This window comes from Patiria miniata, unplaced genomic scaffold (genome assembly GCF_015706575.1).
Source record: "Patiria miniata isolate m_02_andy unplaced genomic scaffold, ASM1570657v1 HiC_scaffold_9, whole genome shotgun sequence".
Lineage (NCBI taxonomy): Eukaryota > Metazoa > Echinodermata > Asteroidea > Valvatida > Asterinidae > Patiria > Patiria miniata.
This window is the reverse complement of record NW_024037076.1, coordinates 13,882,247-13,908,968: the sequence shown is the minus strand read 5'-3', so window position 1 is coordinate 13,908,968 and position 26,722 is coordinate 13,882,247. Positions and strand designations below refer to the sequence as shown.

The 26,722-nt window shown below is 39.3% G+C and overlaps 2 protein-coding genes across 7 annotated transcripts in view; one reads left to right on the top strand and one right to left on the bottom strand.

Annotated features, from left to right (window-relative positions):
* Nucleotides 1-822: 822 nt before the first annotated feature.
* On the bottom strand, nt 823-2,595 carry LOC119720690 (three prime repair exonuclease 2-like). Its single transcript, XM_038190494.1, has one exon. It carries the CDS (start codon nt 2,326-2,328, stop codon nt 1,585-1,587), a length of 744 nt encoding a protein of 247 aa, XP_038046422.1. The 5' UTR covers nt 2,329-2,595; the 3' UTR covers nt 823-1,584.
* A 347-nt stretch (nt 2,596-2,942) lies between these two features.
* LOC119720687 (spectrin alpha chain, non-erythrocytic 1-like) overlaps nt 2,943-26,722 on the top strand; it is a 70,635-nt gene continuing 46,855 nt past the window's right edge. For 4 of the 6 annotated variants that reach the window (XM_038190492.1, XM_038190490.1, XM_038190491.1 and 1 more), the window contains exons 1-12: nt 2,943-3,089; nt 14,935-15,213; nt 18,696-18,821; nt 19,469-19,609; nt 20,161-20,441; nt 21,457-21,601; nt 22,171-22,287; nt 22,964-23,137; nt 23,881-23,982; nt 24,488-24,625; nt 25,335-25,445; nt 26,555-26,632. In XM_038190492.1, coding sequence (XP_038046420.1) covers nt 14,974-15,213; nt 18,696-18,821; nt 19,469-19,609; nt 20,161-20,441; nt 21,457-21,601; nt 22,171-22,287; nt 22,964-23,137; nt 23,881-23,982; nt 24,488-24,625; nt 25,335-25,445; nt 26,555-26,632 — 1,653 coding nt within the window. In that variant the 5' untranslated portion in view covers nt 2,943-3,089; nt 14,935-14,973. The other 2 variants (XM_038190488.1, XM_038190489.1) reach the window with 2 other exon arrangements.

Sequence of the window (26,722 nt, the reverse complement as noted above, 5' to 3'; positions counted from 1 at the left end):
TATACATGTAGTAAGCCCTGGGATAGGTAATGGATTTCCACTTTCCTCATAATTATGAATATAAAATGTGTCACTGTTTATTGGCTGGATAATATTGTAACATATTTAAAATGTTACAATCTTATCCAGCCATATGCAGTGCCACATTTTCCCCCACTTATTATACTGACTACATTTTGGCGAAAAGGAATTGTGTTTCACGCCGCAACGAAGTGACGCCGTTTTAACCCCAGACACTGATGTTAAAAGCACAGGCTGATTATGCCTCATTTGCATACCGTTATCCAAATTTGTTTTTGGATATGCAAAATATGATCCAATACCAAGGTGAGAGAGCAGGTGGTGGTGGAAGCGTACTGCTCTACACTCTGGGAACGAGGTTGCTGGTATTACGATATTCATCTACTCGTCCAACAATGATTGTAAACAAGGAAGGCGCAATAATAATGCAATAACCTGCATTGCTTCGTCGAAATTCAGCCGAGGTTACGAAGTCGAGAGATAGCATAGTAATTTCGTAACACTTGCTTAATTTCGTTGTTGCAAATTGCAATATTTTTTTCTTAGGCCTATGGCGTACCGGTATGGTGTGGACGACAATTCTGTCTCTAACTGTCCGGGGGACTAGAATTACATGTACTTGGGTAAAAGCGTTCCCCCGGACAGATTTACCGAGTCTCGAGTCGCCGGGGGGGGGGGGCAGAATTATCTGTCACAGCGGTAATATTTAACGGTGCGAATTTTGCGACAATTTTTTGAATCGATAAATTACAACAACAGACACCAAAAACACTGACGAACTGACACCAGCAAGGCCAAACGTTACCATTGCACCACAGTATAGCACGTACTAATCATTACAGTTTATTACAAACTTTGTCAGTTTTACACATGAGAAAAACTTTTTGGAAAGAGACTAAAATTCACCTACATTACAATATTTACGGTTCAGCATAGACAAATTCATACAATTTGATAAACTTAAGATCCAAAGTAGTAAGGTATGCATGCACATGTACTATTCAAATCTGGACTCGATTTGGTTTCTCTATCTCTTTCTCCAGTTGTTACTTCAAAAAAAGGTTACACGAAATACTTCAAGCCACAAATTAATTATTAATTAAAATACACATGACTGTATCAATATAGCCTAAATAACAAATTCATTAAACAATGCTAAATTGAATTATTTCAACTGACACATAACTCCCATGACATCTGTCGATTCGACGATACAAAATACACCTGTTCTATCTACAACAATTCTCACAATACAAAGAAAAACTCGCACTGATAACCAATTTTAGCATGATATAAAATGACTCCACGTTTTGAAAATACTCTTGTTCTACCTACAACAATACTCACAATACAAAGAAAAATCGCACTGATAACCAATTTTAGCATTGTCCAGGCCCATAAGCTAAACTGTGTATTTCATGGGGACTGAGTACAGTCGAGTCTCGTTATATAACAAACTCGTTCGGACCTAGCCAAATTGTTTGTTGTATCAGAATTCTGTATTAAGAGGAACATAGGCTTTATGTTTGTTATAACCAGAATTTTGTATTAACAGAGTTTGTACTAACGAGAGTCGACTGTACAAGACTTATTTGGCCTACATCTGTCTTTCTTGCTCGGACTTGGGATATAGTACATTTCTGTGTCATTGAACAGAACTGCATTTGTATCCATCCATTTGCACATGATTTCCGCTCGCGTCAACATGATCCGAATCAGTGCTTTCACATCAGCCTCAGCATAATGCGCATCGGGTATGTTACCCCCAAAGGCCCTGCGGTAAATTTCCCCCAAGGCATACGAGACAGCCCGATCATCATCGGTTTCCGCATACGCTTTCAGCGAGTCCGCGCAAAGAACGTCCTCGCCCATGCGTTGCTGAAGTTTACGAAGTTCGGTCCGCAGCAGCCGGAAATCAAAGTTGTCCCCGTTGTGTGCCACGAGGCAAACCGGCCCCTCCTGCCTCGAAATGAACAGCTTCAGCATCATCGCTGCGTCGACATCAAAGATCTTCTTACTACTTTGTGAGAGACTGTGGTTATCCAGCTTCGTCAGCTCAAAGGACTTCTCGGAGACCTGTTTGTTTGGATACACGCACAGGCTAAGTTTGTCGGCAACTCTCGGTAGGCCCATTCCAGATACTACAGCTTCAGTGGATCTGCCGACTGCAGCATCATATTCGCTTGACAGCAGGGCCTCCCGATGGACGGCAATCAAGCAGATTTCCATAATCTCTGGATGCTCCATGGGAACAAGACTCGAGGTTTCCAAATCAAGGAAAACAAACGTTTTAATTTGAGTTGGCATCACTTCATCTGTCGGTATCTGCTCCTGATAGTTCGACTTGGGAGTGGAAGATATATGAACTTGATGGACAACTTACACTCCGCAAAATGTTTCAGAGATGATAATGTAACATTTTCATTTGTTCAGTTTCGTGAACAGAAATCCTCAAAAAGTGTTGTCACTGTTTGGCACACCATACGTGGGCACACTGTGTTTTTCAAACGATGCGCCGACTGGCTCTGCACGTGCATCTCATGACCTATTTCATTGTTATGCGTAGTGTCTTGTTCAGACTTGCAGGGCCTATTTAGTTTGAACATACAGTTCATGTCACCATAAGTGATGATGCACAATTTACTAGGATTGCGATATTCATCTACTCGTTTAAAAACAATAAAGTAAACCCTCCAAATAAGGAACACGCGAAACAGGTTTTAATCACGTGACCTACGGCTGTTGGTACTTACATACTTACGCCCTTTAAGTAGATCCCGTAAAATAATTTGTCTAGTCAATGCGGGATTTTTTTAAAGTGTATTTTACACAAAGAGTAGAAATGAAATGTTTTTCAACGTTGATAAGATTATTATAGCTCCTGTGCATAGAAAAATGAACTACTTATACAAATATTGAAAATCACAAACGGAGGAGCGCTGTTCGTTTACATGCACAAACCAACGGCGCGGTGAGCTGTACAGAAAAAATTCTGGATTTTTGTCGGTAAATTGTAGTGGGCGGAGGAAACAGAAGTTCGAGCGGGGTTCGAAATATTTTTCGAAAAGGTAACAAATATGTTGATAACAGAAATTAATTTTGTGGAAATTAAGATCTGATTCACATATATAAAGCTTGTTTTGTTGCAACAGAATGTAGTTGGTTGAACTTATTATCAGTATGAATGCTTATGCCGTCTATTTCCGACATTTATTTTTCTTGAAGGGACAACATAAGGCGGGCGGGGCCATTTTTTGGAAAGATTCCCATATCTGGCCATCACTAATTTTTCGGAAAAATGTTTTGCAACCTGACGCCACTTTTTTCTTCATATAGCCTATCAATCATCTCAAAGAAAGTCTTTCAATAACAAGACATGAATCTGGCACTGAGAAATAGTTCCAATTTTGTCATGTTTGTTAAGAAAATGTTCTTCATGTTGTTGACTCTCCATAAACTTTGTACACAATTGCGGAAGTGGCATCAGGTTGCTACATTTCCCATTTTTTTCCTTTCAGTGACCAATCACTATCAGAAACTGATATTGTGTCTTAAAAAGTCAAAATTAGGGCACAACTAATTGAACTATGACTATAGAATACAGGGCCACTCCATTCTATATCTGCGCATCCATGGCTGCGTGGATGCGCAGTTGGTTTTCTATAGCGCCCATATTGATTAAAATTTTCTTCATGCCCACTCCGCATCTGCGCATCCACGCATCCAAGACGGAATGAGTGGGTAGGTTGTGGTTTGTTTTAGAGAAAGGGAAATAAAGAAGTGGGTCCTATAGGGTAAATACAGTAGAGGGTCCTGGGGTAAATAAAGTGCCCTCTAATGATGACTTCATGCTCATCCACCCCGCGTCATGCATCCAAGACATCCCAAGCCGTTGTCAATAATTCACTCTCTATAGCGCCCTCTGTTGATCACAGTTTACTTCATGCTCATTCACTCTTTATACCGCCCTCTATTTTTTGATACATCTACGTTCATACCATACCGATCTTTGGTTAACCGTACCCGACCCGCGTACGCATATAGGAGAAGTCTCATATACCAAAGTTGCTTCGTTCTCAAAAGAGTGCCATTCCACTTAACGACCCCACTCCTCACATCGCATCCAACTACGAAAAAAAACTTTTCCGGCGTGGCCCTGTATTCTATAGTTGCTCCAAAATTAGCAGGCAAATATTGAAGTATTTTATTTACTGAGAAAACACTTAGTCTCATCGTGATCATGGAGATAGAATTCTAACTCTACCATGGTGTTAGTTGGAAAGTTTGGGACCCTCAATACCGACCACCGTGTGTGGCAAAACTGAAAGACTATTCCTTGCTTCCTCCATATATACATCAGTGTTTCCCCTGCCCATTCAAATGTGAGGCGGCCCACCTCGCTACTTTCGGTGACCACCTCGCTCAACTTTTGCCAATATCACCACCTCGCTGTGAAGATTTGCAGTAAAGGAAATACTAATCGACAAATTTTCATTTTGTGTAATTTATGAGCATTTTCCTTGACCTTGATGTATCAAGAACTCACAATTTGGATGTGTAAATGGAATCATCTCGCATTTTTGTAAGGGCAGCATCCTTTTGAGCTCGCAAACTGTGTCAATTTTATTTCAATCATCAGTTTAAATTTTTACCACCTTGCTCATTTCATTAGCCAGGGGAAACACTGATATACATGTGTACCAGGCATGCAACTTTTCCTCAGATCAGCTGATTTCCTCGTTTTTGACCTCCATGATGTGTGTCATTGAGAATAGAAAAAACGCTGTGCAAACTCTTGGAAAGAATTGAATTTCCTCCTTTTTTTGTTACTTCCCAGTTGCATGCCTGATATACATACGCCACCACTAGTTTTTCCCTGCAATGACTCATCAGCCATCAGACGGGGATAAACATGTCCTAAAAAGTGAAATTTAGCAGGGAAAATATTGAAGCATTTAGTTGGGAAACACTTAGCCCCATAAATGTGGCCAATTTACTGGTCTACCTCCGTAAATAAAAGCCACACTTGAACATGTACCCGAAAATGTAGAACTTTGTCAAGTTTTATTTTCACATTTACTTATTTAGACTTGTTTGTAGTTTACCCTCTTTAAAGCGATAGAAAATTAGTCCCCCCCCCCCTTTCAGACCTCTATAGTTCAGACAAACCTATGGAATTTTGTACGTTAAGTTTGGTTTGTCTCAGATTATTTGCATTCCGTGTCCATTTGTATATCATGAATTTGATAATATTTCACAAGCTGTGAAAATTCAATTTACCGTGATAGGTTAATTGACCTGAGACCAAGTTGACTTGAGACAGAGTTGACTCGGGACCGAGTTGACCTGGGACCTAGTTGACTTGGGACCGAGCTGACTTGGGACCGAGTTGACTTGGGACCGAGCTGACTTGGTACCGAGTTGACTCGGACCGAGTTGACTCGGACCGAGTTGATGTGGGACCGAGTTGATGTGGGACCGAGTTGATCTGGGACTGAGGCTGAGTATCTCATCTGGGGGCTTGGATTTTTTTTTTCTCCAAGAGGGCTGATTTTCCAAGATGGCAGATGAACTCTTACTCTTTCTCAACTCTTTTGCTTTCTAAATTGTGTGCAAAGGAGCTCTTACCTTTCTATAATTTGTTTGAAACAAATGAAATATTGTGGTGATTGTGTAGTGTGGGCCCCTCTTTAGTTTTGGTCAAATTAGAGTCCAGGGTGTTTTTTAATCACTCCAAATGGACTTTTTCAACCTAAAGCCAACTTCCCTTAAATTCTGATGACATAATTTTTACTAATTTTGAACAGTTTCTTGCGATTATCTTACGTGTTTTACGGTTGGTGCCATGTGTATCAACGTGATTTTGTGTGTTTATTGGCATCACGGTGATCGCCATAATTTTCATGTTGCATTTTGTGGTCATCATTATAGCTTAACCAGAACATTTCTCTAAAAAATTAAAACCCTGTCCTCTTTCTACAGCATACCTGTTGGTTTGTAATGTCGCTTACTAGTTTGGTAAGTGCAATAACCTAAAAAGGATAATTTTTATTCCCTTATAAGGAAGTGGGCCCTACATCACACAATCGCCGATATTGAATATTTTGACACTATATTTGCAAAGAAAATGTTGTTAAATAAAAAAGGAAAAGAGGCAGGCTGGAAAAAGGAAGCAGGCGGGAAAGAGAAAGTGTTTTATTTTTTTAATCGGCCTGAACCCAAAAAGTAATTTTAAAATTGAGATCTGACATGATTGATAAAATCAAACTTTGACATTGCGGTTAATTTTTTGCCATGTACATACATGTATTATTTATTCAAGGTGGCTGATTACAGCTGACATTTAACAGATTTTGCTATTTAATGATTTAAATAGGGCTGATATTGCTCATAGAGCTGTCAATTCATGCATGAAAACGTGTATATTGGCTGTTCAAAAAAATAATGGGGGGGGGGGGGCTTTGCAGCATGTCGCTAGTGGGGGCTGCGCTTTATAGTAGGGGGGGGGGGTGGTACACAGTAGCTTATTTATAAGTTAGTGAAAAATAGAGAATGTGAAGTTGGGCCTGATTTAAATCCTTGAGGGCTTCATCTTTTGTTTGAGTGAGATGGTTTGATAATCAAATTTGTCAATCTGTGAGCATGTTGACAATGTACACGCAGTCATACAGTGTACATGTAGTTGAAGGGACACTGGGTCCTGGAACAGCCCAATTGGGCTACAAAACGCGCTTTGAACGAGATTATGTTAACCGTAAAGAACATTTAAAACTAGGATAGAAACATCCACACAACTATCCTTTAAAAAATTGGCGTTTTTGTGTTATTCCTGAATTATGCATGCAAGAACGAATTTCGGGGTCCACTTTTGCGACCCCATAAATTCGAGCCGTTTGGATGCTAGTTGTGATTTCATTCGTACGCGTAAAGTGTTCGCCTTTTGCGGACGTTGAAGGAACCACAATTTTTTTTGCATTGGTGATTGGTCACTGCTGTTCCCGAGACACACAACGAGTATATCGTACACTGTATGAGAACGACACGAAAAACGTATTCGTACTCGGTCGTGTTTTTTTTTGTCTTTTCTCGGGAACGGTAAGACATTAGGTTGGTTTCCTTTCAACCACGTTTGAAATAGGATATGTAAACAATCCAAAACATGACATTTTCGGGGATTTCAGGACCTAGTGCCCCTTTGAGCTGCCCTAAAGATGAGATGAAACATCTATTATGGCACTCTTTTTTTATTTTCACTTTTTACAGCTTGAATTTGGCTGATTTTTTTTTCAGTGTTTAATATTAAACACCACTTACATGAAGTGTAACAGCCAAATTGGGCCCTTTAGAGGCATGCAAGGAAACAAGGATTTACTCGCTTTTTTTCCTTCTCATGAATGCCAAATCGAAAAAAGAAACCCACTGTTACAAAGTCTGGTGTAGTTTGGTGTTTCCTCGTTTTTCCTAAATTCCCAGTTGCATGCCCTCTGAATTTTTCAAAGTTTTGTCGCTCTTGAAATCTGTAAAAGTGAAATTATTCATCCCAGGTGTTTCCATGGTTACAGTGAACGAGCTCTTACGTCACTGGCCTTGCAGCTTGTGTGGTGCAATTGAAATGCACTGAATTCAATTTTGACTACTGTGCTTATACTTGGCTGTTCATCCAGAGGAAAGTATTGTTCGTCTGTAATTCGACCTCAAGCTGGTGTGCGTTTTCATGCAAAAGCAGATGGTTCAAAATCAAGATGCTATTGTCAGTCTGTATCAAGTGAATCTGAAAAAGAATGGGAAGATTGTGATTTTCATTGCTTTTTGCCGGCTAGATCTATTGAGGTGTCTGTAAAGAAGCGTGATGTAATATACTGTACCTTTTGTAAATTGAAGGAGACAACGAAGAAGATGAAGAAGAAGGAAAATAAAAAAACTGTGACCTCTGTACATGTCTGTTGTGTTGCTTACATAGAGCACTGAGAGCAGTGTACGTATGTGGGTGTAGTGGTCTATAAATGCTGTATCTAATGACACGTACGTCATTGCGGTTTCCTTAGGAATCCTTGTCATCTTGTGTGTCTTTTGTCCCGGCTGCTGATTTGTAGTTTGCTTATGTCTGGACAATTACCGTGGCAATCATTCCCAGATATTCATCTGGGGATGGAGTTATTGGCCTGGACGACTGCAAGTAGCTCAAGATTTCATTTGGCATTTGCAGTGAGACCCCAAGCTACTTTCTATTGAAGTACAACAGTGTAAACGTTGTACATCAGCCCATGGCAAGCATTTCTTGCGACGAAACTGAAAACTGGTGCAAGGATAAAAAAAAAAAAAAGTTGTCATTGATCTGAATCTGCAAGTGAACTGGACGCAGGATGTGAACTAGCTGTGAGAGCCATATTTACCTTGGAGATTTATAATTTAAGAAACCACTTGATGGACATTGCATCTAGCGCAGTGACGTGCGTTGCCTGTGGACAACAATTCTTGTGGGCTGCTTCTCGTGTGTCAATCTGATTTCTCAGTGGTCTTTCATTTTTTTATAATCTGAGAGGCAAATGACCTGTTCTCCGGGAGCACATTCATCATTTAGTTTCTTTGCCACTCCTACGCTGTCAGTTTTTTCCTTGGTGCAGAAATAAGAGTTGTGAGAGTTGGGCCAAATACCGAGCAAAGTGCGTCAGGTCTTATTTTTTTGGTCCCTCTTCACTTAATGATTCTGTGTCGGCACCTCGGAGAGAAACAGAACGGGGAGGAAAGCATCTGCCTCTTCTTGCCGATTCTGGTGCCTGGAGTAAGTTTGCTGCTGATGGCATTTAGATAAGTGCGTTGTTGAGTTGCATTCTCATGGCATCCTGATGAGTTCTTTGTACTTTCATTAACATTCGCATTGAGCTGCGTTGCGTCAAGTGGTTGGAAAATTAACAGAAGCTGTCCATTTGTCTCCATTGCATTGTGCTCGCGTGTCTGTGGCTGCCTGATGTATCTTTTCTCATGCTCGGGGAGAGTTAGATGGAGGTGATACAGTGCGTACATGAATATGAAAAACATGTTTGTAGAATTTTGTTTGGCCTGCAGTACTTCTGCACATCTATCAGCCGAGCATATTTGAACCTTTCCAGTGCCATTTTTCCAACACAACTGGAAGCAGTCTGGCAAAAATCTCCGGTCTTCAGAACTGAAGTGTTTGATGTTTGTCTGGCATTTCCCACTGAGGTTATTCACACAACCGCTGTCTCCTAAGTCAGCTGGTCTGACTGACGTCCGGGCTGTCAGCATACTGATGCGGTGTTCAGCTGTGTGTGCCTAGCATTCTGAGATCATGCTTATCATGTGCAACGGTGAAATCGAAGACTCAGTGGAACTGTAATTTGCCTCCTTGTCCGGCGGCGGAGACGGAGCTAAATTATCTATTCAGATCCTGAACCCAGACAAAAACAGCAGCTTCTCGCCAGCATCATCTGTAATATGTAAACTTGGGGTGTTTTTTTATTGAAGACTGCACTGGTGGCTCTTATTTCTCTTCTTTCACGTCTGTACTTTCATGATTTTCATGTCCCTCTCTTTGCTTATGAAATCGACTTGTGGACTTCCTATCATCTCAGTCTGGAGAATTCAAGACTTAAGTCTAAAGTGACTCCCAAATTTTCTGAGTGCTTTTTTCAGATTCTCAAACTCCTTTGGATTTTTCAAAGCGCATTTGTTACTCGTGTCGCGTCTGACACTTCAACCCTGCTCGCCCAAGTTGGGATTTTGCACCAACTGAAGTCTTTCTTGCTGGAGGATCTGTTGACGACCTTCTTGTGTCTGGCATGCCAGGTATCTGCCCATTCTTGGACGAGCACCCGGACCTGTTCCTTCTTCTCATGGTATTGATAGTTGCATTATACGCCGCGTACTACGGACTGTCCTGTGCTATTGTCTATCTCCTTTCCCAGACAGGTTTGTACTTAACTTTGTACAGTTTTTCTGTCTTTTTGTGTTTTCTATTATACATGCATGCACGTATGTGCTTGCTATTTCAGTGACTGGACTGTATGTATAGTGCTGACAATTAATGGATCTGTAAGCAATATTTAATTTTGTCATGCAAATTCAGTGAAAATACACTTCTGGTGGTTTCTAGGAAAAAACCTGATATAATTATGCTGAATTTTGTCTTTGGATCTGATTTATTGTTTTTAAATTTTATTCAACAAGATTTTTTTGAATTCAGTATAAACTTTTTTTTTTTTGGTCATGTGAACATATTTATTAATTAATGAGATATATCAAGTAGTTTTCACATTTTGGGAGTTTGTAATTTGAATTGAGGTGTAACATTCATTGTGTAAAATAATCGATCATGGCCCTAAATCTGTTTCCTTTATAAATCTGCATCACATAATTACTAATACGTGTTACTAACAAGATTAATGCTCTGACATGAGTAGTTTGCATACATTGTACATGCACATTTACACAATCTACGTGTACATTGTACACATGTGTAAGATGCCGTATTGTGTACCCCTGGAGGCCTCAGCCGCACAGAGACTAAATTACTGTTGCCATGGGATCATTATGAATGAGACGATGATGTCAATGGCTAAGTGAATAAATGTCTGGACTAAGTTTGGGTGGGGGGAGAAGGGATGGGGAACTATTTGACATACACTGCAGAGTGTCTATTTTACATTTATTTACATTAATTAAACAATTGGGGTTAAGACTGACTTACAGAAAAAACAATTCGGCCTTCACTGGCCTAAAATTGCTCTTCTAGTGCTATTTTCGACCATGAAAAATAGATTTTGTTTTGAAATTTCTATTTTTCTAGCATTACAAAAGTTTTTCACTTTTAAATGAGCTGTTGAACGAATATAAGTGCCCAGGTTTAGTAGTGGAATATTTACTTCTGAAAGTTTGGATTATTTGGATTATATATTATATCTTTTTGTGCATTATCCCTAACCCTCCTCAATCCTCCAACATCCTCGTGCCGGTTTTGGGTGATTTTAGAGGATTGAGGATGAACGGCAAAGATGTATCGCTTTTTTTTGTGGAGGATGCATTACGTCAAGCCAGTAGGCCATATTCTGCAATGGTTATGTTCAGCCATGCATAAATCAGCCCTGTGTTTTTCTCGTATTTCGTCTGCACTGCTTCTAAATGTCAGTTGCACTGCCTCAAACCGTAGCAGTAATTGGCAGAGGATTTTGGAGGATTGAGGCAGTGGTCACCCTCCACAGACTAAATTCATGAAATAACGGATGATTTTGGATGATTGAGACTGAATCCATTTTTTTCTTGGTGGCAATTGGAGGATTTTGCAGGATTGAGGTTGCATCCTAGCCAGAGGGCCTAGGGGGTTAGGGTTAAGGGTGCAAAAGCAACTCAAAACAAAAGCAAGTTTTGCAGAGGGCTTTTTCTACTTTAAAATAATCAATAAAACATAAACTATTGAAACTTGTTAGGAGAAAATAATTGAATATGATGAAAAACACATACATGTAGAGCAGCTTTAATGTAAAAAAAAATGGAATTTCTCTGTAGTTATCTTTTTACCACTGAAAAAATTTTTAAAGCAGAAAAGGACAGCATTCAGATAATGAGACCTTCACATAGATGAGGAACAATTGATGTTCATGTGTGGTGCAGTGCATTGTGGGTCCTTGCTGTTTGCTCAGCGCTTGAAGGCCGTGAGTCATACTGTTGACTTAAATAAAGAATGCTGCTTCAGTTTGTAACCTCGCAGTGCATTCATGACTGTTTGACATTTGGTTCATGATGTTTGAGTGTCTGGTATTCTTGTACATTGTATTCCGAAGGGCTCAATGTTTCTGGTTATTTGACAATCTTTCCACCAATATTATTAAATTAGATCTTTTTTTTTTATTTGGGATTAAGTTGTTACAAGAACTACACCAGTTTATTCCTGCTGGATTAATTATGATGGATCAGTTTGGTTAAGTAAGGTTGGCTAGATTTAATTTTTTGACTCAAGAAAAGACCCTAAAAGTCATGGCCACAGGAAATTGCAGTATAATGAAAATTCTAGTACTTGCTGTATCTCCAGTAATCGAGGACAAAATTGTTAATTACAGAATCATGTCTGGGACTCTGAGCTGTAGAAATGCCAATACCCAAAGGAGGCAACCTTCCCAGAAATTAATAAGCTTGACGTGCCCGCCTGTCCCTGCATATTAACCAGGGCCCACATTGGAATGTCTGTAGATTATATTGATTTTTGTGCTGTGCTGTGCATTTTTCAAGGCGATCCCTGAATAAGCATAATATCTAACCTTGTCTTTCACCTCACCCCAGCCTGTGTGCATGTGTACACACAGTGGTACAATGTATGATGCATGCTGGTAAATGTGCATGTACATGTATGCATAGGGCCATCTGACCAACATAATTGCTTGCTATGCAGCCAGCCAGACAGGGATTATATTAAACTGGGTGTTGGCTCATGAATTTTTCGTCTCTGCACCTGAGTGTGTGTGTGTGCGGGCCGTGGGCACTCTGTATCGGATGATAATCACTCGCGCCTCTCTTGCATCGCTGTATTTTGGACCATAAGGAGTTTTTCAGGTGAGCTTGGGATTATCGGTGGTTTCTTGGCTGTTTTCCCCTCATGGATTTGTTAGGATGGTTGTGGATTTTGTAGTTGGATTTGCAGAGGTAGGTAGGACACTTTGGATTTGATTTGGAAAGATGCATTTGAGTAGATATTTGGTTCAGGTGGTGGAGTATTCAAGGACGTCTTGACTATCATTATCAGATTCTATTACAGTTGCCCTTTTCTATGCATCGGCGGCATCCTCCACAAATAAGATACGAAGGACATGATTGTACATTAGCCTGGTCTTTCAGACATACATGTAGTATCTAGTATTATAATGTTTACCAGTACCTTGATTCAAAAATGTGGTGGTATTTTTATTAGTACATGTAACAATATTGTTTCAAACCAAAATTTGTACAGGTATGCATGTGTGTGTAAAAAGGAGGTGTCCGTGTTACAGTTCGTAAATCTTTTTTTGAAATAGACTTATAAAAGTGTTGATTTATTTGAGGCCTTTTTTCTTTTTACTTTAAAAAAAAAAGTGCGAAAAAAGTCCATATTATATATGATGTACATGTATGTATTTGTTCTGAATTTAAAAAAAAATCATTTTCTCACTTGATGGAGAGATAGAATATATACCAAACATTCAAATATTTGATCATCAACCAAATAGTGGAATAGCTTTTTGCCGCTTTGAATATTCGAAAACAAAATAATTTTTTCACATACACACGCAACTGTGCTGCTACTTTATCATAAACTTGCAGCATTTCATTGTCAGGTGCTACTTTTTTTTTTTTTGAGGCTAATTTTTTTGTCGACGGCCATTCAATGTTTCTATCCTTTTAGCAGGTTATAAAATACTGCAAAACACTTCATATCTATTGCGCACCCAAAGCGCTCTGCATGCAACTTTTTGACCGGCGCGGCACGTAGTTGCATCTCTGGCAGTTTCAAATATCCGAATATTTGGTCAAACACAGTTTTGCATTTATAATCAAATACTAAATTTTTCAAAAATGGACAGCCCTACATGTACACAAGACCTCTTTCTGTTCGGAAATACTGTCTCATTTTATGTGGATGATTAATTAGTTCTTTTATGTACAACTGTACATGGCCTACAGGCTATAATGTTCATGTAATAGGCGATTGGTATATTTCAAGAGTGTACATTGTAAGTACATGTAGTTGTACATATACATGTACTTCGTGACTGAATGCATCTGATGATCGACAATCCTTATGTGGTCAGTGGACTCAGTGGAGCAATAGAGGATATCCTGTATGAGCAGACAAGAGAGATCTATAGGATGTTACAGGAAAATTGTATTCCCAAAATTGAATGGCATTTTATGATGTTATAAAAAATAAAAGAGAATCATTTAATTTTTTTATTCAAAAGTTGAAGGTCCCTTTTTATCCACCCAAGGTTACGTTTAAACTTCTTTGCTGATTACTGATGTAGATGAAACAAAAGAAATATCTCAGTTTAGATTGAGAAAGGAGATGTCTGATTTAAAGGAAAAAAATATTATCAGCTATTTTTGGTTGATTAAACAAAGGCTGAAATTTTTTCTGCAAGCTGGTTCTTTTTTTTGTTTATAAAAAAAAGTCATTTCCAAACAAAATGTATACAAGTAATCCATGTTTCATGTGACCGTTATCCTGTACCTCTGATGGCGTGTCAAAAAAAAAAAAGTTTAAAAATGTTAGGATTCTGGATGGTTAGGGTTGTGTTACAGACTGCTAAAATGGTGAATACTTTTACAATGCTTGTCAGCCACCTGGGCCCAATTTCATGGCGCTGCTAAGCAAACAATTTTCTGTTAGTAGATCCTCCGACTATTTCGTGGAGACCGCGAGCAGTAAGCACAGCAAAAGGCGCCCTTACCCCAGAGGAAAAAGTTGCTTAAATCAGTGACGTAACAATAGAAATCTCCATGCATTCGCAACCGTTAGCACATCCACGCCTTGAAATAGTGCTTAATTTTAGCTACATTTTCTGCTTTAGTGAGCACAACTTTTCTACTTACCTTGAAGCAGCGCCATGAAATTGAGCCCTGTCTATTTATGCATATCTTTGTGCCACCAACAAAAGTTGCAAATACCGGTACAATACCTTTCACAATTTGTTTTTCAGCATTAAAATCAGCAAGTGCATGCACCGATATCATGTCATGTTTACATTCGTCCCACTTTCTTCTGTGGCTTTTTGCAGTGTTCTTTTGTGCTTAAAAACTTGGTGCCTTTAGAAAGAAACCTAAAGATTTTTCACAAAGTGGTTTTTGATGAATCAATTGGAAAAATGAAACCGAATAATTAATGGAGTAACAAATAATCGTTTGTGGCCCTATTTTCATTGGCTGCAGATAAATCACAACTGAGGAAACCACACCACAGCCGGCGCCATGACGGAACGGGGCGAGATTAAAGTTCTGGAGACCGCCGACGACATCCAGGATCGTCGGCAGCAGGTCCTGGACCACTATGAGGAGTTCAAGCGCCTGGCCCGGGAGAGACGAGAGAAGCTTGAAGCGGCCCGACGCTTCCAGTTCTTCAAGAGAGATGCCGATGAGCTGGAGACCTGGATCCTGGAGAAACTGCAGACTGCCTCGGACGAGAGCTTCAGGGATCCTGTCAACCTGCAGGTCAGTTACATTATTGAAAGTGGTTTAATTGGCTTTGTCCATCACAGGTCAGGTCACGAGTCAAATTACAAGTCCATCACAAGTCATCACAAGTCAATTCACAAGTCAGGTACCATGTCAAATCACAAGTCAAATCACAAGTCAATCACTAAGTCAAATCACAAGTCAAATTACAAGTCAAATCACAAGTCCATCACAAGTCAAATACAAGTCAGATTACAAGTCAAATCACAAGTCAGATCACAAGTCAAATCACAAGTCAAATCACAATTCCATCACTAAGTCAAATCACAAGTCAAATCACAAGCCAAATCACAAATCCATCACAAGTCAAATACAAGATCATCACAAGTCCATCACAAGTCAAATGCAAGTCCATCACAAGTTAGGTCACAATAGGTCTCGTTCAAATGACGTCATTTCCTACAGACCAGCCACGTGCATCGGCATTTTGAGCGTCAACTTGCATAACGCGCATCAGCTGCGTCGCATTTCGAACACATTTCGAGCAACAAGCGCGCGTGTTTGGAACATTTTCAACACTGCGCAATGCGTGCTAGATTGTGTAAAATACGCAGTTGCACTTCTACAGAAATGGCCGTCATTGAAAGAGCCCTATTCAAATCACAAGTCCATCACAAATTCACAATTGAAGTCACAAGTAACCGATGATGGGCATTTACAAAGGAATGCATAATTTACATGTATTATAGTTTATTTGAACACTGTGAGAATTGACTTGAGACTGTAGGATCAATTTGTGAATGACTTGTGATTGACTTGTGAACACTTGAGTGCTAATCTGTTAATTTCTTTTCTAAATGTGCCTTCTTGGATGGTGAATTGAAAAATGTGGACATGTTGTAATTTACAATAATTATGACATTGGTTCCTTTGAACTACCCTGAGGTTTTTGGCTTGGAATTTGGAAGTCATCCCCTTGAAATCTTGAGAACTTCTAGTAATTGTATGAATGTTTTTGGTTCTTGGGTATTCCTGAATGGTTTAATTGCTGCAGTGTTTTGCATCAAATTAATTAGCTTGGCTGCTTTTGGTAAGATTTACAACTGTACGTTGAAGCTTGTTATGAAATTGACCCAATCTTGCAAAGTGACATGCACATTTGTGTATCAAACGTATTGGCGTAAAACCCCCAAATTTCTATTTGCCAAAACATTTCTTTTCCTATTTTCAAAGCTTAAAAAAAAGCATGATTTTTTGCCCAAATTTGTTATTTTTTTACCAAAACTAAATAAATGCCTGTTGTTGCTGATAATCTGATTTGCTAAAATTTTCCATGTCTGTTTTTTTTTATAAAGAAAAAAACCCCAAGAAATTTACTGTAGTTGACTCAAACATGTATCCATGCAAAATTCCAAGTTCCAGATATATAACAAAAATGAACCTCGAACAAATATTTTTGCAAACCTTCAGCGAGAAAAGCGTAGAGATTCTAGGGTATTCTTTCTTCTCTGTTCTGTTGAGTATTGACATAATTGATTTGTCGTTATTCCTTCCCCCCGATGTGTCACAGGACTTAAGACACCTTAGAAATCTTAAGGTATGACTGCTTGTATTTCATGGTGTACCACTGTTATGTACATTCATGTAACCCATACAGCAGTGCCGCGTACACTTGTGGTAGATGTCCATCTAGTTATGTTGCGCCCCCATCAGCTTTGTCCCTTGTAGTGAGCTGGAAGGGGGGGGGGGTGGTGTGGTTTTGGAGAGGGGAGGTGGATACCCTGGAAATGTCAAGCAACCCATGGCATCTTCCTAATTCCGACTTCAACCCTAACTCCCTAGGCATTTTGCTAGGATGTAACCTGAATCCTGCAAAATCCTCCAATTGGCCTCAAGGAAAAATAGCATATAGCCTCAATCCTGCGAAATCCTCCATTATTTCTTGAATGTGGTTCTCGGGAGGGGTGACCACTGCCTGAATCCTGCAAAATCTTGCAGCAGTGACTGTCAATATGTTGAGGCTTGGCCAGTGACATTCTGGAGCAGTACAGAGGATTTCAAGCACAATCAAGGACTAATTTATGCATGGCTGAGCATAAACAACACAAGGTCCAGCCCAAGACCTTGACACAGTGCGCCCTCTGAAATCAGCAACGCACTTTTGCCATGTAACCTCAATCCTGCAAATTCCTCCAATTTGCAAAAAAGGATTTTGGAGGATTTTAGAGGGTTAGGGTTAATGCAATGATTTCCTTTTTTTTGTAAGTTAGCTTTTATGCAAGTAAGCTTTACAATGTATGTCTATTTTTTGCCTGGCTTTGCATGTATGGAAATTCTGCTTAGTATTAGTGTGCTGTTGCTCTGGTATTGTTTGTTTTATCATGTGACACATATTATTTGCTATTTTAAAGTCCATTGTAGACGTCTCCAATAAAGCCGTGGGTTGCATGCGTAGAATTTTCCGTAAAAAGTATACAGAAATTAGCATGTTCCTATTTAGAATTGCATCCCAATACACAAATAACTGCATTTCCAACAAACACTGTCACTTTAGCTACAAGTGCATTTCTGTAATTATTTTTTTGATAGAAAGTTTCTGCTGCTCACTCAAATGTAATGAAAACTTATTTAGTGTTAGAGTTTCTTGTTAAGGACCTGGTAAAGTGCAAACTTAAAGCTGTTGCACACACACACATTGCTGGTTTGTCTAGTTACTTTCCTAATTTGTTTTATATAAATGCAAAGATGTGTATTCAATACATTCAATAATGGTACACGTATGTCTAGAGACAAATATCATGGCCATTTTGTGACCAAAAGTTCCTTTTCAACATAACAGGTTTGTTCTTTAGATGCTGCTGTTTTACATGTACTTCTTTATAGACGCATATCTGGTGTATGTGGGTACATGTACATGTTTAGTACGTGTGCGGTAGCTTGCAGTACTTTGCAGACTTTGTCAGCTACCTTTTGGTACAAAATCTAATACGTGTAGGCAATTTGCAAAAATGTAGTCAAGATCAATCCGTTGAAAGTCTGTTCCAAACTTTATTTAAAAAAAAAAGTAAACAGGAAAAAATGCATCATGAGAAGAAATTTTACTTTACTTTGCTGCCCTTCAAAACAAAATGTTAATTACAAAAAGTCAATTAGGTTCATGTACCTCTCGTCACGAATGCATGGTTCATGCTCTTGTAAACGGAATGTACCGTAGTGATAACTTCATTTTGTAGTTGTGATGCTGTCATCCAATGTCTAGTGTTCAAACTCACACTCATCGTGCTACAGTACACGAACACGCTCATGTATGCATTTATGTAGATGTATTTAGTCACTGTTTTAATTTTTCTGTGAAGTTTTGAACACTGATCATTTCCACCAGGAACGTGCTGTTTTTTTCAGAAGGAATGGGAAGCATCTGGGTTTGTGAAACTTTTGAAGGTTTTCTTCAAACTTATGGACAACAAATGTCTGTAAATCTAACTAATCATCTTCTCATCTTCTCATGCATTTACCAGGGTAAGCTGCAGAAACACCAGGCGTTTGAGGCCGAGGTGATTGCCCACAGCAATGCCATCGAGCAGCTGGACGACTCTGGCAATGCCATGATCACAGAACAACACTTTGCCTCCGATGTCATCGAGGTGAATAGCTAAATAGTGCACTCAAGTCTTCATTTGTTGGATTCTTTGATTATTTGCCAATGTGATTTAAAGACATGGTCCCGTTACGTCATTGAGTTTTCATTCTGTTTTATAACGTTTTTCTTGCATTATGGTGGGCTTTTGGTTTTGTAAAAACTTTAGTAGTTATCCCTTGGAATATTTTGCTTGTTTATTGGGGTGCTCTTTTGAGCAAATTCTTAAAAAAAAATCATAATCATCACAGGAATTCAACGCTTTTAATTTCTCTCATGAATATGTCTTTACAAGTAAGTTTGTGAAATTACAATTGGAAAATACATCCCTCAAGTCCAACGTCAAATAAAGTATTACAGTAAACCTTTATATTAAGCAATGTGGTTTTCGTAAGCAAGTTCCACTCCAAAGATGAGAGTTTTGGCAGTTAGTAAGCATTCTTTTCTTTGTTTTATTATGTTGTCATTGTTTTGTTTGTGTTTTTGAGAATGTTCTGCCAAAAACAGTACTTTCTCCAAAACTCAGCTAAAAGAGCACAATGACTTTGAATATTGTGTTACATACACTCAAAGAGAATTTACATATTATTTCTTTAAATTGTTTTTTTTTTTACCTTGAATATCTGCTAAGCGTTTTTGTGACTCATTTGACAGGCCCGTCTGATTGAGCTGCATCGCCTGTGGGACCTGCTGCTTAGCAAGTTGCGTGAGAAGGGTATCAAGCTCCTGCAGGCCCAGAAGCTGGTCCACTTCCTGCGGGAATGGGAGGAGGTCATGTTCTGGATCAGAGACAAGGTATGAGTGTGTCTTGTTTTAATGTGTTATATTCAGGATTGAAGGATTACCTGAGGAGAATCCTGTCTCATGGCTTTTTGAAGCCGATTGGAGAGGATGATTGTTTTTTTCAAAAGCTGTTTTACGAGCTCTGAATAAAGTTTGTCATAGTGTTTGGTGTGTACTGGCTAGTTTTTAAGATTCATTTCTGCCGCAGTTAGTAGTGAGTCTAGCTTGATGTTTTTAAAGTATCACCAAAATGGCATTCTTTCCCGAGTTTTCCAAAAGAAAATTCCATTGACACAAAATGACAATTATGATGAAAACAGCACACTCCATGATGTCCGATTTGCCCTAACCCTTCAAGGTTTTACTGGAATCTGCCAAATTCTATGATATTTAACTGTCTCAGTACTTGTCAAAGTGTGTTTTTTTCCTGAATTCAACAAGACTGAAAAGCACTCCCCCCAAAAAAAGAATTTAAAAATCCAACAAAAAGCAATCACAGTAAATGCTCTTTAGTCTTTTTCAAGTTAATATTCTGTCTCGGCCATTTGTTTCTACGCGTCCAGGAGACCTTTGCCTCCTCCATGGAGACAGGCCTGGACCTGGAGCACGTGGAGGTCCTCCAGAAGAAGTTCGATGAGTTCCAGAAGGACCTCATCGCCCACGAGGACCGGGTGGCGGACGTGAACAGCGAGGCCAACACGCTGCTGTCAGAGGAGCACCCGGAGAGCGAGACGATCCGCAGCAAGCAGGAGGAGATGAACGAGGCCTGGGAACATCTCAAGAGGCTGGCAACCATCCGGCAGGAGAAGCTGTTCGGGGCCATGGAGATCCAGCGCTTCAACAGGTACGCACCAAAAATATTTCAATATTTCTAAACTTTTAACCCTAACCCCCTAGGCCCTTTTTGCTAGGAACCATCCTTGATCCTCCAATATCCTCCAAAATTCTCCAAAATTTTACACTTATGTTCAAATGGAGGGTACCCACTGCTGTCAATCCTTCAAAATCCTCCAACAGCCCTGCCCCTCAAAATGTATTCAGCCTCAATCCTCGAAAATCAACCTCTTCTTCAAACACCATTCATTCACAATCCTGCAAAATCAACCGACACTGAACGTCCATGTGCCCTCAATCCTCCACAATCCTCCAAATTTGTATGTTGCATTCATCCTCAATCCTCCAAAATCCTCCAAAACTGTCCGGAGGACTTTGGAGGATTTAGGAGGGTTGGGGTTAATTGTCCTAGGTTCTGCTCTTAGGCCGGAATGAATTCTATTTAAGTATTTTAAAATGCATGTAAACCAGAAGAGGGAGTGAATGCCAGAAATGGATTCAGGGAAGTTGTGAACAGAGCATTGGGTATTTGGCACAAATGCCCTGTCAGCTGTGACAAAATAGATATGGCAGTCGAAGTACTTGGTGGCCATACCAAGATGTTACAGAAGGTTGAAATCAGAAAAAAAATGCAAAATTGAATTGCAAAAAAAAATACACACACACTCTAATGAGTGGCTACTGAGTGCCATCGGTACATTCCTGTATGTAGTCAGTGCCCATTTTATTAAAAATCAAACATTGAATGTTATAAAAATAACATGCATTTTTGCCCTTCAGCAATGTAATGTTAAAAGCACTGTAACACTCAGGTGCTGTTCAAGAGTTTGGTTGATCTTGATTGGATTTGAGTCCTACCAGTTCAGCTTACAGATTTCCTACAATCCCTCAGACAACTCTGAGTTTACTTTGCTTAAAATTCTCTTTTTCTGTAAGACACTATCAAGTACTTAAATTTACACCTTCTACAGGCACAAATTCTATTAATTTTACCAGTAACATTCACATTGTTTCCACCCTCTCAGGGATGCTGACGAGACCATCAGCTGGATCAATGAGAAGGACTCCATCTTGTCTTCGGATGACTACGGTCGTGACTTGGCCAGCGTGCAAGCCCTGCAGCGTAAGCATGACGGCATCGAGCGTGATCTGAATGCCCTGGAAGACAAGGTCAGTACGGAGAAGACTGTGACATAACTGTATTTAGAACATTTTTTTGAGAGAGATTGGCTTCTATCCCAAGTCTCTGTGACAGTGAGTGCGTTGATTGTCAGTAGTGATATTACTGCTTGCCACTATGTAACTTTCACAATACCATTGTATACTTCACAAATTAAAAAAAAAGATTACAAAAATCAACACAGGTACTGAAAGATAGCTTGAATATGTTTTTAGTTATACATTATTTCATGAACTAAATTTCCATTGTTCCAAGCTTATGCACTCCAGCTACTGCATAATAGTTATTAGATTTGTATAGACACATAGAAAGATGGAAAGATGTAAACATAGTGATTTCAGAAGAGAGGCAAAACACAGACTGTTATGCCAGAACTAATCCAAACTTTGTAGAGTCCTTTAGCATTTATCCAAGGATCGAGCTTAGGCAAATTTCCCTTTTTGTTCAATCCATAAAAATGTCTGTGCAGTACTGCAGGGATTACTAGTTTTGTTGCTGTGTCTTACTCCCTTATCTGAGAGCGAGTCTTTGTAATATTACCTTTTCTTGCTTTTATCAGGTGACCTGCTTGGTGCAAGAAGCAGATCGCCTGGAGCAGATTCACACTGACCATGCTCCAGAGATCCAATCCAAACGCGACGAGATTGCCAACAACTGGGAGAACCTGCGCTCCAAGGTAAATCCATTAATGCATTATGTAGTTTAATTAAATTAGTTGATTAAATCAATGTGATTGTTAATTTAGCAAACCAATCTGGTGAGAATGTATGGTAAGTTTTCGGTACTTGAGATTGGAAATGTGCCTTGCCATTAAAAAAATTGAAAGTTTTGTCTTTAAGATTGTATGTTGTTTGTAGGACATTTTAGTGTCTGTAGTTAATTTTGAGTCAAATTCAGTATTATTTACTACAGTATTGTATAGAATACTATTTGAAAATCAACAGTTTGTTCAGCTACTTGGAACATTTTTGCTAAAATATTGTATGTTGATTGGTCAATTACTTAATCATAGTTTTCAAACAAACAATCTCTTGTCACCAGACAGATTGATAATGCTTCAATTTTTAAAATAGATTATCCTTTTTTCTTTAGAAGGTCAGTAGGTTAACCAGAATAGTTCTGCAAGCTGTATAGTACTCTTTAAACTGATTGAGCTTGTGGATATGTGGTTGATTTGTTTAGGATGATTGAAAACACTACATGTATAATTGGCAAAACAGATGTCTTACCACTTGACCACCGAGCTAACGGAATCGGTGGAAGGGCAAAACCTAATTTGATTTACATCACCCCGACGCAAAATTCCATCTTACGAATAGAAAGTAAATTGTTCTCCCTCCCATCTATCGTAGGCCGACGAACGCCGCATCCGCCTGGAGGAGTCCAACAAGCTACAGCGCTTCGTGGCCGACTACCGCGACTTGATCACCTGGGTGCACGACATGAAGGCCCTCATCAACTCGGATGAGCTGGCCAAGGATGTGCCCGGAGCTGAGGCACTCATGGAACGCCACCAGGAACACAAGGTCTGACCCAAAAAGCCAGCTCATACTCCTCTCAAATCCAAATGCAATGAGAAATGTGAAGCCACAGTACATTTGCAGCAATTTTGTACATTTTCAGCGTTTAAGCTTGAAACAGGTAGACATCCCCTAAGGGTTCTTCAGGACTACCCTGCTAAATCCAACAGAGTCCAACAGTTACTTTCTGCTCAATCCAACAGAATCCAACTGTGCCTAATTTTTAGTTGTCTGCTGGATCCAACAGAGTCCAACTTGGCGTTATTTATCGGTACCCAACAGAATCCGACTCTGAATATGTACGTGTACATTTGTACAAGGGATTTACTGCTCAATCCAACAGGCGCCGACGGGTTTATGATATAGTTGGATCCTGTTGGAATCAGCAGGGTTAGAGTTAACCTCCGACTTCCTGCCTGCAAACTTAAAATTGAATTCTGGAATTTCTGACATGATAGCATACTTTTGGTAAAGAGGGTCTCCAAATTAACTGAAGATTAAAATTATCTTGAACCAAACTCTTCAGTACATAGTTTGGTATGCACTCAAAGAATATATCAGGATGGACAAGGAGGAAAGTAAGGTTCTAACATGCCTTTAGGTACTTGTATGACATAAAAAAGTCTTCTAAAGATCAGGAATCTTGATAACAAACTCTTCTGCTGCATCAGAAGGCACATGGAAAGACTACCCCCAGAGTCAACAGCTGTTGCAGTTTCCACCTAACTTCTTATGGTCTTATCTTTTAGGGAGAGATTGATGCTCACGATGACAACTTCCGAGCATGTGCCGATGAGGGCCAAGAACTCGTAGACACTGACCACCCTGCTAAAGAGGAAGTCAAAGAAAAGGTAAGAGTCTTAAATTCTACAGGTGATTATTATTTTTAACTATTATCCTTTGTTCAAAATGACAGTGAATTCAACTTTGTAATTTTTTATTGTAAAATTACTTTGTGTTTTCTAACCTTTCCAGTGTTTCTAAGTATTACAAAAAGCACATTCAACCCTTCAGTTTGACCTGACAGATACAAGCCTGACATTAGTAAAAATAATAATAATAATAATATTTTCCAGTTCTGTAGTTAATCTTATTTCAAACAAGTTTGATCAGCTTGGGATTTACTGGTTTTTCTTGTGTTATTTAGAAGGTTGAAAAGTGAATCTTATTTTTTTAACTTATTTGCAACCTTTGTTTGGAAAAGGTGATTTGGCAAAGTTGTAAGTTGCAAAAGGATAGCTGGGTTTTTTTTAATAGCAATTTAAAATTATGATCTCACAGATAAGGATATCGTTTGGGTCATTCGGTGGTTAACATGATGAACAATTGCATTTTCTTTTGATTAATCTCCCTCAGCTTGTCAACCTTGCTGAGGAGAAGAAGAGTCTGGAGCTGCTGTGGGAAGAGCGCCGTGTCCAGTATGAACAGTGCATGGATCTGCAGCTGTTCTACAGAGACACTGAACAGGCCAACACATGGATGGCTAAGCAGGAGGTAAGAACTTCAAAGTGAAGTGGTCTTTGATAGATCTTGAAAGTCATGACATTAAAACAATTGTTGAAGTCCAGACAAATGTGTACAGTCTGTTACTTTTGGCCCTTTGTGTGGTTTTATTAACCATTAGCATATGTTCTACATTGTGTTACATTGTATTTCTTCCCTGAAGAATCCATAGAACCATGGAATGAGCAGGCGGATTTGGGTAATACAACGAGTCATAGGCAGGATGGTTTCATGTAGAACAGGGACTGAGTGGTTAAATTGTGCTGAAATTGTGATTTGAAAAAAATCAAGCACTTCCCATCTCAGGCTGTGCTGCGTGGTCATATATGGGTCGATGTGGCCGGCAGCCATAGGCGCCTTTACGTGCCAGCGGCCTGACCACATTGTAGCCACGTCCTTCGCAATTCAGCATGCCAGCTGCGAGTAAGGATGATTAGCCTCCCAAATTATTATTATTATTATTATTTTTCAAACCATTGTTTTCAGTTTTGGGGAAAAAAATTCCTGTGATATATAGTTGTATAGTTTTCATAAACATGTCATTTTTGTGTTGATTGGGGATTTGCTTTATCTGTGTTCCAACTTTTTGTGTCACTAAGTAGAAACAGGTATTGTCAAATGTGTGCTTAGTGGAATCCAAGTATCGTTTCCCATTAAAGGAAAAAATTAGCGAGTATTTCTCTTTGCCCCGTCCACGCAGGCCTTCTTGAGCAACGAGGATCTTGGGGACTCCATTGATTCTGTCGAGGCTCTGATCAAGAAGCACAACGACTTTGAGAAGTCTCTCAACGCACAGGAGGAAAAGATCAAGGTACAGTCCTCTGTCCTGTACTATACAACATCTGAAATAAATGTGAACATTGTTAGGAAGTATTCTTTTGAGAAACTGTGAGATGCGATCATCACTTTTGGACAGGGGAACATCATATCCAAAGTCACATCCAAAATCTGAGTATATTGAGAAAGACTGCAACCTCTGGTACCGTGTGGGAAACGCTGTATCTTCTTTGGGATTCATATATGATGTAAATCCAAAAGGATATTGATATCCCACCCTGTGTAAGACCTCAGTTTAACCCTAACTCCCTAGGCAACATCCTCCAACTGTCCTCCATGTAAAAAAATAGCATATAGCCTCAATCCTGCAGAATCCTCCATTTTTCTTAAATGTGGTCCTTGGAAGGGTGACCACCAGGGTGACGGTTTTAGCCGATTTTCGACTAACTTTGACAGAATTTTTGTTAAAAAATGAGTTTGACAGAAAATTTGACAGAATGGATTTTTTTGACAGATTTCTGGCAGAATTCTGCAAAAATGGTTATTTGACAGAAAAAAAACACATTTGTTTGAAAAACTTCAATCCTTTCAAACAAACCCTTGCATAATGGGACAGGTTGGCTGGTCTAGGTGCTGAGGTTCACTGGGAAACGGACTTCGTCATGGGCCGGATCCGCGTTTTGCGCGAAATTTTTTACCAATAATTTCACAACATCTTTATGTGACTAGATTGTTTATTATGTAATTTGAATCCTAATTAAGGCAATACTACCAATCTGCATGTGATTTTAAGTGTTAATAGTGTGTTTCGAGTAATTCTGGGAAATTTGGCAGATTTTTGATAAATCTGACAGATTTTTGATGTGCATTTAGCAGAATTTGGCTCTGACCTTACGGTCACCCTGGTGACCACTGCCTCAATCCTGCAAAAGACTCCAGCAATCACTGTCAATATGTTGAGGCTGAGCCAGTGACATCCTGGAGCAGGATTTCAAATATAATACGGGACTAAATCCTGCGAAATCCTCCATTTTGCAAAGAGGATTTTGGAGGATTTGGGAGAGTTAGGCATAAACGAAGACTCTTAGTCAATTTAAAATTGTAATACAAAGATGAAATTTTAAATTTTTTAAATTTTAATAGGCCTTGGATGACTTCGCCACCAAACTGATTGAGAGTGACCACTATGCATCAGATGACGTGGAAAGACGACGTGATGAGGTAAGGAGGGAAATCTTTAGCGACAAAAATATACAGGGAAAGACATTTTTCAATAGTTCTTATTCTGTCAATACCAGTTGCTGTTTGAAA

What these genes read in the sequence shown, in the direction of transcription:
- LOC119720690 (XM_038190494.1), bottom strand. Translation starts at nt 2,328, where the DNA reads ATGCCAACTCAAATTAAAACGTTTGTTTTCCTTGATTTGGAAACCTCG.